This window comes from Lissotriton vulgaris, chromosome 1_1 (assembly GCF_964263255.1).
Source record: "Lissotriton vulgaris chromosome 1_1, aLisVul1.2, whole genome shotgun sequence".
NCBI lineage: Eukaryota > Metazoa > Chordata > Amphibia > Caudata > Salamandridae > Lissotriton > Lissotriton vulgaris.
Window position 1 is genome coordinate 73,731,146 of NC_141685.1, and position 12,238 is coordinate 73,743,383.

Genomic DNA, 12,238 nt, shown 5'->3' on the forward strand with positions numbered 1-12,238 from the left:
TGGAAGCCCGTCTGAGTATTAGGAACCATAGTGATCCAAATATACACACGGGAGAGGTTTGTCTGAGATCAGTAAATGTGTTTCTGGAGGACGTTCTATGGTGGAGCCCTTCATCTGCCAGTAGAGGTCACATTTGAGGACAAAGTCATTGGTCCGCATAGTAAGACCAGGCCACAAATAGCACTGCTTTAATAGTAAAACTGTACCAATGATCCCTGCATGGGCTGAACTCAGACCCTCATGTGCAGCTAGTATCAATCCCAATCTGTGATCAGTGTTTGTTATTACTCTATTGCCCACTCCTATAATTTGAGAATATGGAATATTCTTTTCATCTAACTTGTTGGAGTAGTTGAGTGGAAAGCCTTTCGGAAGTGTCGAGCTCTTGTGTGTGGAATCGACAGCTATCATAGTTGCTCCATCTATCCTTGTACTAGAGGAAATTATTGCAGTAACTGCAGCAATACGAAGTGTTGCCTTGGTGGCCTTATCCACCATTGAATTCCCTTCAATGTGAATGCCAGCACGTTGATGACTCAAAGTATGAATAACATGAGCCTGTGGCAGGCCTTCTTTCAGCTTTGCCACTTGTACCCAGAGCATCTAGTACTTTAATGCTCAACATTTGGAATCCCTAAATCTATTCTGCCCCAATAATGTAAATATTAGTTATGAAACTTGACACAATACGTTGAGTAACACACTATAAGTGTGGGTAATTCAGGATCCATATTTTATAATGCCAGTATTAGGGCTTTTAGTTCAGCCAGCTGTGCCGTACAGTCTCCTAGAGACCGTGTGAGTGTTTTCCCAGAAAGAAATTTCTATCTTGCATGTGCCTTTTCACAATTGCACATGCCGCAGAATATTGCTGTTTCATTTCTAAGGCTGCATGGGCAGATCCCTCGGTAAAAATGTTATATTTATATCTGTCTAGAGGCATTATTTTATTTGGCAGAGGATATTCTAGTTTGTACTGCAGGAATATGTTTGTAATGTCGAATCGAATCTGTAATCTATGTCTATTGCACTGAGAGAGTTAGCTCATTTAATCCATCTTGGATGTAATGCTTTAGCATTGGGATGTTTGCCTTTGAAATGACCTCCATGGTCGAAACCAGGGTCAAGACAATTATGTTTCCCCTGCGCTAGTGCTCTCTCTCTCTCTATCTCTATCTCTCTCTTATCTCTCTCTCTCACTACAGTAGTTTGTACTGCTATGAGTATTTTTTCAGTGGGTGTAAAATGCATTTCAGCTTTCGTGTACAAATGTGATTTGTATGCTAAAGGGACTGTATCACCTTCACTGAAAGTGATGTAGGTGTACCCGGTAAGCAATGTATATAACAAGGACCCCCTGAACAACAGTTAGCTCAATTCCTAGGTCAGGGACACTTATTTATGAGAAGAAACACACCTAGGCAATTGTATTTTCTTGTCTACACAATGAGACATGGGAGAACTGTCTTTAATATCAAGATTTTAATGGTTTTAAAAAACACTTTTTGTTGTACATATATCAATTAAAACATTATATCAACATACAATATGAAACAAATCAAGCATAATATTATAACAAACAGTTCATTAAAAACAAGATCACAGGTATAAATAAAATATAAAACAAAAAAGAGGAAATGTGGCACAATAATAATCTCGACGCGCGTTTCAGCGAACCAGCGCCTTCAGGAATAGCCACTAATTGCCTAAGAAAAAAGTATATAGTAAAATACCTTTATTAGAATAATGTTACATTCAATGTATCACATAATAACCATAATACTCTCTATTAAAAAGATGCATGTTCTATTAAATCAGTTATAACAACATATCGACAGAACTCATAATTTGACAAACCAAAATTATATTCTCCCAACAATGGAAAAGAAAGACTTATAAACAAATCAAGTCTATATATGTGGTGTACTGCAATGCTCATCTAGATCCGTAACCAAATATTACTAACATGGACAAAGGGTCAGGTTGCTACCAATTTTTACTCTGAGCATAGATAATACCCTATCTGGATTATAGGGATAATTAATACAATACTTACTTATGAGACAATTTTGATAATTCAATAAAAAACGATTAAGATTTGCAGGTCACACTCATGATTAAATTATCTGAAATAAAGAAAAAAAATGTTTTTTTCAAAAATAAACCAAAAGAGAAAACAAAAAGATATATTCAGTAACCATAGGAGTATTTCGATTTTTACTTACTAGAAATTTTTCAGATTTATTTTTGTTCTAGTTGCATTACTCTGTTGTGAATTGCTGTCTAATTCGTGATGTCGAATGTGACAGAACAGAAGAGGAAATATTGTTCACGTATTCCTTATCTATTAAAAAGAATTAAATATAATTCAGAAATTAGTTTTTAGTAATTTTTGTTTGTGATGAATAATAATTACTTGTTACGGCTAATACTAAAGGATATAATCAGGTTGAAAAACTCCAAAAATAATACATTTTAATATACTGTAATTGATTAGTGTAGATCAGATATCCACATCATAAGTATACTATATTGTTAAACAGTAGAAATGCCACGGATTTAGCAAACGCAAATTTATTGTGGGCATTGAAGACTTGTAAAGTTCAATTTAAAGACTAAACTGTCTATAATTCATATTGGGCGAAAACCTGAAACATTTCAATATTCCAAAACATTCGTCCACAGAATCATGGAAATAAGGCATTAAAAAATACCTTATTATTGAAAATTTACGAAAATCGCATGTTAACCAAAAACTGGATACGTAAAACTGGCAGTGAATAGCGAATTAGACTCGCACCGTAGGAGAGTAATACAGTTGGACATCCAAATAAAGAAAATATATACCTCGCATTGATACAAGTAAACAATAAAGGCTTGTTACATTTGATCCGAGAGACTAAGCTGGTTTAAAATGCAACACTGAAACATGCATAACCAATGGATACTACTCATTCCGGAAGTACCTTTAGAATTTCAATGTTGCGACACAGTCGTCTATACGATCATGCAAATAAAATGTAAAGATGTGCCTTGTTATAGATTCTCGCAAACATGGCGTGATAACGGAATCTAAAAAGAAAATAACGTGTATAATTAGAGATACATAGTAAAGGCGCAATACAATTAGACACCCAAATGTAGACAAAGAGCCTCGCTTATTTATAGGTGTCATTACCTAGCCGGCCTTGACGACGAGCATAGCCTTCGATTTTTGAATGATAAAACTCAAAGCTGTAGAGAGGCAAAGAGGGAATATTTAGGCAAAATGGTTGACAAACGGTCAAACTATCAATCTAACCCACTAATTAGTTACATATACAAGAATCAGAGGAAGCCAGTTCAAACGAGGCCCACCTGTACCCGGTAAGTCCAGTGACTATGCAAATAACCAAGTTAGTCGTGTTGACGTGTGTGTAAATGTCAGCGAATACAGAACATAGGATATCAGTATGTTTCTGTGTCCAATGGTGCACTGACAAATCAGATATAATTAAGTAAAGGTTCTAACCTTTCTGCATAATCCAAAATGTATGTCCTGTCAAAATTCAGGAATCCTAAAATGGATTGTAGTCTTCTCAGAGTTGTAAGAGGCTGGAGTAGGGCACATATGTCTAAAGATTTTGCCACCAGGCCTTTTTTTTTTCACTTGACAATTCGTACCCTACAAATAGGACACTGACGTGGGCAATTTTTTATTTTTTTGATTCAAGAACTTTTGGGTTTACCCTAGACAAGTGTTCCATTCATTCATTATCCAGCAGATGTATTTCATCTACATAAGAAAAGCCTCCTTATTACAATTTTGAAGTAACTCTGTTTTCCTGGCTGCGAACAACCCAGGGCTATTCTTATACACCTGGGGTAATCAACAAAATTGACAGTGAGAGCCTAGCGCTGAGAATACTGTCAAATATCTGCCTCCAGGGCTATGTTTTGGCAGAAAAATCCATTTGAGATATCTAGAGTTTTTCGACACAATGTTATTCATTGGTTCGACATTGTGTGCATTTCGTACTGTAAATATGTGTGTACGTGTTTTAATGTTTGTAATCTGTGTCCATGAGTTTCAGCCCTAGATCTAAGGAAGGCTCTGCCCGATACTCATTCTGAATCTGTTTCAGTACATCTGGTATAACTGCTATTAAAGGGGTACCATGTGTTCTGGTTTATACGGCAGAGTAAAATGTACCCCAAGTGGCACAATCTTCTAACTGGGGAGCCATCCCCATTGGCAAGCAAATTGTCAATATTCTGTGTTTTCCTGCGAGCCTGTGTGGGGAAAAACTGCTTCAAGCTGTGCAGTTTTTTGTGCTATCTAGAATAGGATTTTCTCCTGGGTTGGGAACTTTTCCCATAATGGCATTTAGTGTTTGTGGGCTAATACCTGTGGTAGCCATGTGTAGCCAGAGCAGCCTGCAGGTTGGACTGCCAATGTTTTCATTATGTATTTTGTTTGATTTCTGTATATTTTTACTAAATCTCTGTAAAGTTTCCACATTCCTGCTAATGGTAAAGCATCAATGTCTGGATGGGGTGTGAATTCCATGTGTGGCTCAATTCACGACACCAAGATATCAAATTGACGTCACAGTAAGTGCCAGTGAAGCGAAGCTAACGGACGTAATTGTACAAATGTGTGTGACTACTTTTAGTCAACATACTAACCATTTCAAACGCATCATTTTAAAAACTTGGCATCTACTAGAAACTTTGGAGTATCCCCTTGCTAAACCAATTTTCGCAATGCGTAAGAATACGAGCATAGGGCAACAGCTCATTAAAGCGGATAGCTACATCCCGCCACAAAAAAGTGATTTGATAACACAGTGGAATTTAAAACCAATATGTGAGCACCACAAATGTGGTAATTGTGTTTCTTGTCCAACCACTATTGAAGGCAGTGTGTTTATCCACAATGGCATACAGTGGAAACACCAGATATTCACAAACTGTAAGACAAAAGATGTTGTCTATGCTGTGGTCTGTCCGTGCGACAGAGTGTACATTGGCAAAACGAGCCAGGCAGTTAATGTCAGAATAACCCAACATCGTTCCCGAATTAAAAAGAAAGTGCTGTCCGCACCAATGGTTGACCATTTTTTGGAAAAGAATCACAGTGAAAGTGAGTTCAAGTGGACAGTGCTGGCCAAGATAGACGCGAAACATCAGTCCGAGGTTGAGAATATGCTGCTACGCAAAGAGGCATATCTCATTCTAAAATTTGACAGTGTCAATAAAGGTTTAAATACTCTAAGTGAAATAAATAGGGCTTAAGAGACAGGGTCCAACTTGGGAACCACAATTCCCACAAGACACCAGTATGCAATCAGGACCGATATGGCCCTGATTGGCTAACTAAGAATCACACCCCCGATGTATTCAATCCAGGCACAGCCGCGGACACCCACATCCAGAGCGGGCTGTGCAGTAGTGTGAACGAGAGACGCCTGAATTCGAACATCGCCGGTAAGCTTTGGCTCCATAACACGTTCACCTCCCTTGCCGTAAACGCACACATTTGGCCAGTGCAGTGACCCTCTCCCCCTTTCTATCGAACAGATAAAGTTGCAGGAAATCGAAGTAGACTTAAAGCGCCAACGGAGAACAAGAAAAGTAAGTCCCCCGATTGCCTGCCCAAAAAACTTTGACACTCTTGCGGTTCAGACCCACCAATTCATTGGTCCGTATTTAAATTTAAACCCACAGACAAACAACTCGGACCGAGACAAGCGCAATCCGGACAAAGGCAGCCCTGCCGCCGGACTTAGATATTTCAAGGTAACAATGTTTCCATTGCTTAAAACTAGGCAACGTATTTCTGCCCCTCCAAGAATCTAGTTAAACCAATCTCTCGCTCTGTTGCAGCGCGGGCCCACAGCATAGAACATCTTCTTCCACGAAATAAATGCAACCGTGGCAATTCCCACCTAAGGTATGCCGCCTCCCGCTATGCTATTTAATACAACAAATGGCTTGAGGAGCATTTTAATTAAAACAAACTTTCCCTTTTTTGTTTTGTAAATAGTGTCCATGGACTAGAATTAAACTGCCCTGAGGAGAATCCTGTGAATCAGCAAACAGGATTCGAAACGCGTCGGCTTTCTATTTTTGACATTTATTGCATACTATGAATTTGTAACGATTGATGCATTCGAACTGTTCAGCTTTTCTGATTTGGTCATTTTGATTGGCCAGGGGCTATATGTAAAAAGTGTTCACCCTTGAGCCCAAGTATGGATAAATGATGTATCTCTTCCAAATCTGAAGGTTAATCCAATGTCCATGTTTTTGTCATAATTATGAACACTCTGTGATTTAAATGTTTCCACGTATGTTTGTGTTTTATTCACTTTTTGTAAATATTCACATATTTGTAATGTATTTCACATATGGCTATATGTGAGGTTGATGGCAATCTTCTTTTTCTGTGTATAAAAAGATAAGATAAATTGACATAAATCAAAGACAAAATCGACTGTCTGGATAAACAAATAAAGTTGTGTTTATCCAAAGAACATTCAGTGTTTGAATTCATCCATAGAGGCTTAGGTAAAAATCCTTTTTTTTTCATTATATTGGCCCTACCTACCCTCTTTCCCATAGGGCCAAACCACCCTTGTTTCTCAACCAGTAAGGTAACATCTCCATTTGTCGCCGGGAGGCCATGTTGTAACAATTTCATAGTAACTGCCTCTCTGCAATTTTCTGAAATATATAGTTCAACTATCTGTTCTTAAATATTTTCATCCTGTTCAGTCATTGTCACAGCATTAGTATTTAACTGATATTTTATAGAGATTGATGTTTTACAATGCAGGAACTTTAAATCCTCTAAGCTTGATTTAACCTACAGTCAATATATAGGATATACCTACTCAGCTGAGACGGATATGTTTCCCTTTCCACTATGGGCGAATCCGGTTAAAATGTGAGTAGGGATCTCTGAGAAGCTCAACAGAACTACTCAGATTTGACCATTAAATAAGAGCCTAACTGATGTAGATGGTGCCATTTTGTGTAGTTCCTACCAATCTGTAGGACCCGCGCGTTGTTTGGACAACATGAACTAAGAGTAAGTTGTCAAGACTGATTCCGGACACCCCCTCATGTTTGACTATAGACCAGCTAGCTCACAGTGCCACCGTAAACCTCCCTAACCTTACCAGGCAGCGAATGGTTTCTGGTAACCACTGAACATGACAACCTTGACTCCTCAGGGATCATGGAAAGAGTACAATACCTTTCACTCAGTCACTGTTGCTTACTTGTTCTCAGAGAAACATACAGAGAATACATAGTTTGACATTTTCAATAATATTTATTGAACCAACGTTATTCTTGCATAAAATATGTGTGCTGCAATGATTATGACAGAAGTAGATAAACGTGATTACAAGAACCAAAGGAGAAAATAGTAGATATAGTTCTACCATGGTGCTAAACAATTGTATATATGCAGGCATATAAAAAAGGCAGTAAACTAGCATACTCCTACTATGTGAACACTACTCTAAGTGTACCTAAAGTGTGTGTAGGTCTAGAGCCAAGAATACCCCCAAGGGATTATCCAACCCATTACCTGAGGGGATAAGGTGAAGGACTCCATGGGGGCGTGGCTTGTCGCCAAACATGTGGTCGTACTGTAGCAGAGCTCCCAGCCGGGACTTGAGTCATCCTGATATCCCCGTTGACCCTGAGAGTCTCCCTGCTGCAGAAGCTGTCTGCCAGCTTGCGGAATCCACTTGGGACTCCTACCTGTAACGACGGGGCTGCAAATCCCCAGGACGGGTGCGATCTCCATTTTTGGACGTTGCCAGCTGCCATCACTGCCTGCCCTGAAGGCGACCGAGGACATGCGCCTGGACTCACATTGCTACAGCGGGGGATGTGGATTGGCATTGGACTGGGGTCCCCGGAGACAGAGGGCCCCAGCTTCCACATGAGGGCCTTCTGATTGGCGGAGTGCCGACTGCCCTGCTTGCGGGTCTTTCTGGAGAGGTTGGAGTGGCATGGGGTGCCTTGCTGTGCGGCCTCCGCGTCTGCCTTCTGCGAAGGTGCTGTGCCCTGGGCCCCAACCGCTGGCTGGCTGGGTGTGTGGCAGCCGCGCTGCTTGTTGGCTGCGTCACTGAGAGTGGCTGCGGTGTCCGCCCTGGGGCTGCTGTTGGTGCTCCCAAGGCTGCGTGGCTGGAGCCACTCTACAGCATGCTGAAAAACCCCTTTGACCCTGGACGAGGGGAGGGGCCCGCCAGCTGGACTGGGGCTGTAGGTGCGGTGAGCAGGCTCTGTGGTCTGATGGTGGACTAGATGCACGCACAGCCGGACGGCCGTAATTGAGGACACGTGTTGTGCTGAATGTGACCCGGGCCCCACGCTTGTCCCCCTGCATGGACGCGGACCCACAAAATGGGACTGGTCACAGAGAGTACTGCTAGCGCTCTCCCTGAGGTCTGCTTTTGCTCCTGGCTGGAGTACATCTCCTCCCCTGTTTGCGGCCTACAGACTGCTTCCACGCGGGCTGCCCACTTGCCCGGTTGTACATAGACTTCTTGTTGTGCTGGGTGCACGACTGCTGCCGACGCCTGTGGGTCCTCTCACTTCCTCTTCTCGCCATTGTGCTCTTTGCCAAGGGGCGCCAGCGGGGGAAGCAACTGGAGGGGCCCGGCACTGAGGAGCCACATCAGGGACTGCAGACTAGGCCTCCCAGTCAGCTGCTTATTTTTAGGTATAAACAAATCACCTGCCGTTCCCCCTCCTTCCATCTCTCTTTTTCTCCCCCTTTCTTTGTCTCTCTTGCTCTCTTTATCTCTCCCCTTCTCTATCTCCCACACATTCCTGTTACCTTCAGCTTCATGAATGTCACTGCCACTTCTGGCATCTATACGACAAATCCTTCCGAACATTTGAGGACAAGGGACAATCAGTGTGAAAGACGAGTTGCTGGGAGTGCAACTGATTGTCCTAGTCCATATATGCCTTTGATGTGGGATTTCACTTTTTCACCACATTCTTCAAACAGAGTCTGATTCTTACAGTGGCTCAATCCTGGTAAAAAGAAGAGTTTGGCAAGGCACAAAATGAATAGGGAGAGTCAAGTTGGAGAGGAGCCACAGGTCACACTTTGTTATAAGGTCCGAGGCACAAGCTGATCCATTAACCAAACACAGTCTGTAAAAGATGCAGCAAACGTTACTTAAAAACAAGGTATATACTTTTTCATATCTAAAAATAGGTTATTTCTTGAACACCTGTGATTCGCTTTAGTTCATTACATATACTGCAGTGGCATTTGTTAATAGTAATACATACATTTTACCAATGAAGTTTCCCATCTCCAGAGCTGTGACAACATATCCACTCTGGGTGTGTTGGGTTTGTAGGTTTTATGAAAAATCCGACAAGTTAGCTGAAAGTACTGTTGTTAGTCCCAGTATTGTTCAGTGTTGCTTTTAGTGGTAGTGTGATCAGGTAGGACAGAATGTTTTTCTTTATATTTCTTCTTCACCAAATAAAAATAAAGAATGTTTATTTTCTTTTAGTCCACATGGTGGCTTGTCTCCCACTGTGTATTCTGGTGCATCATGTCACCCTGCTATGTGTACGTAGTGAACAATCACTGGAAACAAACACTTCTATAATCCTGCAAATACTGTTATCTGTTTTTCTTCTTTACTGCTAGTCCGGTCTTCTATCATCTGCTATTTCAATGTCCCACATAATTAGAATGTTATTTTTTTCCATAATTCATTCCTCTCACAATAACTGCACTGTTCTGCTCTTGTCTATGTCCTCACAGGGGTTAATATCATTTTTGATGTTCTTAAGATATCTCCGGAGTCTCTGCATCTCTAGGATTATCTCCATGTGCGTTAAATGAAGAAGTGTATTGACTGAGGGCTGTGTGGGATCGAAAATTGACAAACGCCCTTCATACTTTCAGTGCCCTTATATGTTTTCCCCATGTGTGTTCGCTGATGACTTTGTAGCTCTGATAATTGACTAAAGCTCTTCCAACATTCACAGCAATCTCATATGGTTTTTCCCCTGTGTGTATCCGCTGATGTGTTTGGAGGTTTGATAACTGACTTAATTACTTTGCACATTTACTGCCCTTGAATGTTTTTTCCCTTGTGTGTGTTTGAGTATGCGTTTGAAGGCGAATTAACTGACTAAAGCACTTTGCACATTCACTGCACTTGAATGGTTTTTCCCCTGTGTGTATTCGCTGATGTATTTGCAGGTTTGATAAGTGACTAAAGCACTTTGGACATTCACTGCACTGGTATGGTTTTTCCCCTGTGTGTGTTCGCTGATGTCTTTGTAGGTTTTCTAATCGACTACAGCTCTTCCCACATTCACTGCACTGGTATGGTTTTTCCTCAGTGTGTGTTCGCTGATGTCTTTGTAAGTGATATAATCGACTAAAGCTCTTCACACATTCACTGCACTTGAATGGTTTTTCTCCTGTGTGAGTTCGCTGATGACTTTGTAGGTCTGATAACCTATTAAAGCTCTTCACACATTCACTGCACTTGAATGGTTTTTCCCCTGTGTGTATTCGCTGATGTATTTGGAGGCTTGATAACCCACTAAAGCTCTTCACACATTCACTGCACTTGAATGGCTTTTCCCCTGTGTGTATTCGCTGATGTGTTTGGAGGCTTGATAACCCACTAAAGCTCTTCACACATTCACTGCACTTGAATGGTTTTTCCCCTGTGTGTATTCGCTGATGAGTTTGAAGATTTGATAAGTGACTAAAGCACTTTGCACATGCACTGCACTTGAATGTTTTTTCCCCTGTGTGTATTTGCTGGTGTCTTCGTAGGTTTGATAACCTATTAAAGCTCTTCACACACTCACTGCACTTGAATGTTTTTTCCCCTGTGTGTATTCGCTGATGTGTTTGAAGATTTGCTAAGTGACTAAAGCACTTTGCACGTTCACTGCACTTGAATGTTTTTTCGCCTGTGTGTATTTGCTGGTGTCTTCGTAGGTTTGATAACCTATTAAAGCTCTTCACACATTCACTGCACTTGAATGGTTTTTCCCCTGTGTGTATTCGCTGATGAGTTTGAAGATTTGATAAGTGACTAAAGCACTTTGCACATTCACTGCACTTGAATGGTTTTTCCCCTGTGTGTATTCGCTGATGTCTTTGAAGATTTGATAAGTTACTAAAGCTCTTCCTACATTCACTGCATTTGAATAGTTTTTGTCCTGTGTACGTGTGCTGATGAAGCTTGAGTAGTGATGACAAACTAAAGCTTTTGCTGCATGCGTATGATTGTTCTTTCTTGGTTAGTGTCTGCGGGTCGGGTATATATTTGTCTACATCCCATGACTGTATTTCCTGATGGGCCAACATGGCCCATCACTGTGTGCAGTATTTTGCACGTTTGATTTGTGTTTTAACAATACATTGCAATAGCCACCAAATATTTGCCACACTATAAGGTGTCTTTGTAGGTGATTGTGCCTTTAGATTGGATTATGGCTATGCACGCAAATTGGGGCAGTCATTTGTATTGTAGATAGAAGAAGTCCTCTTTACCCATCAGTTGTCCGGCTCCGCTCTTTTGGGCTTTTCTCTGGTTACTGTGGTCTGGCCAGAAAGAGTTTACAATTCACCTAGAGCATGGAAAGATAGCTTGTCGTCATTTCAGAAAACAGAGCACTGCGATATTCACATCATACCGCTCCCATGATCAAAGCTGGTTTTGGACACTTGTTTATAAAGGAGGCGGTTTGTTATTGTTGTTGCCTTAATTTTCCTAAGATCATTTCTTCATCTCGTCGCATGGAGGTGCACAGCTCAGCCTCTTGCAATCACTAAACTGCCCTTGATGCTTCATCCGGGATCTGTCTGTTTATGTGCAGGTTCCTCTGTCGCAGACTGCGCTGATGTTTTCCTGAATAATGTAGCTCAATATTTCTGCTAATATTGAAGATTTACAGCATTCGCTTCATTATAGATGGTCATTTCATACATTCGAGGCTTGTTTTCTGTTGGATGTAAAGATATTTAACATTAATAAATTGAAACATAATGGAATGAGAATTAATTGGTTTTAAAAGACATTTTGGGGGAGATTCACCAAATTTCCACGCAATGCAGCTTGAGGCTGCACTGCGTTGCGTGACAGGGAGGGAGCAGGAGAGCCCCATATTTTCAAAGATATGGCTCTATCCTTCCCTTCCCCTTGTGCTGGCACCGATTACAGCAGCCCTGTGCCAT

At 41.0% G+C, this 12,238-nt stretch overlaps 1 protein-coding gene across 1 annotated transcript; it reads right to left on the minus strand.

Annotated features, from left to right (window-relative positions):
• Positions 1-1,610: 1,610 nt before the first annotated feature.
• LOC147737369 (uncharacterized) lies at positions 1,611-11,944 on the minus strand. Its single transcript, XM_086926881.1, has 5 exons — positions 9,310-11,944; positions 3,179-3,234; positions 2,967-3,072; positions 2,226-2,344; positions 1,611-2,126 (listed from the first exon to the last, which is right to left on the minus strand). Exon 1 carries the CDS (start codon positions 11,366-11,368, stop codon positions 10,091-10,093), a length of 1,278 nt encoding a protein of 425 aa, XP_086783007.1. The 5' UTR covers positions 11,369-11,944; the 3' UTR covers positions 1,611-2,126; positions 2,226-2,344; positions 2,967-3,072; positions 3,179-3,234; positions 9,310-10,090.
• Between the last annotated feature and the right edge of the window lie 294 nt (positions 11,945-12,238).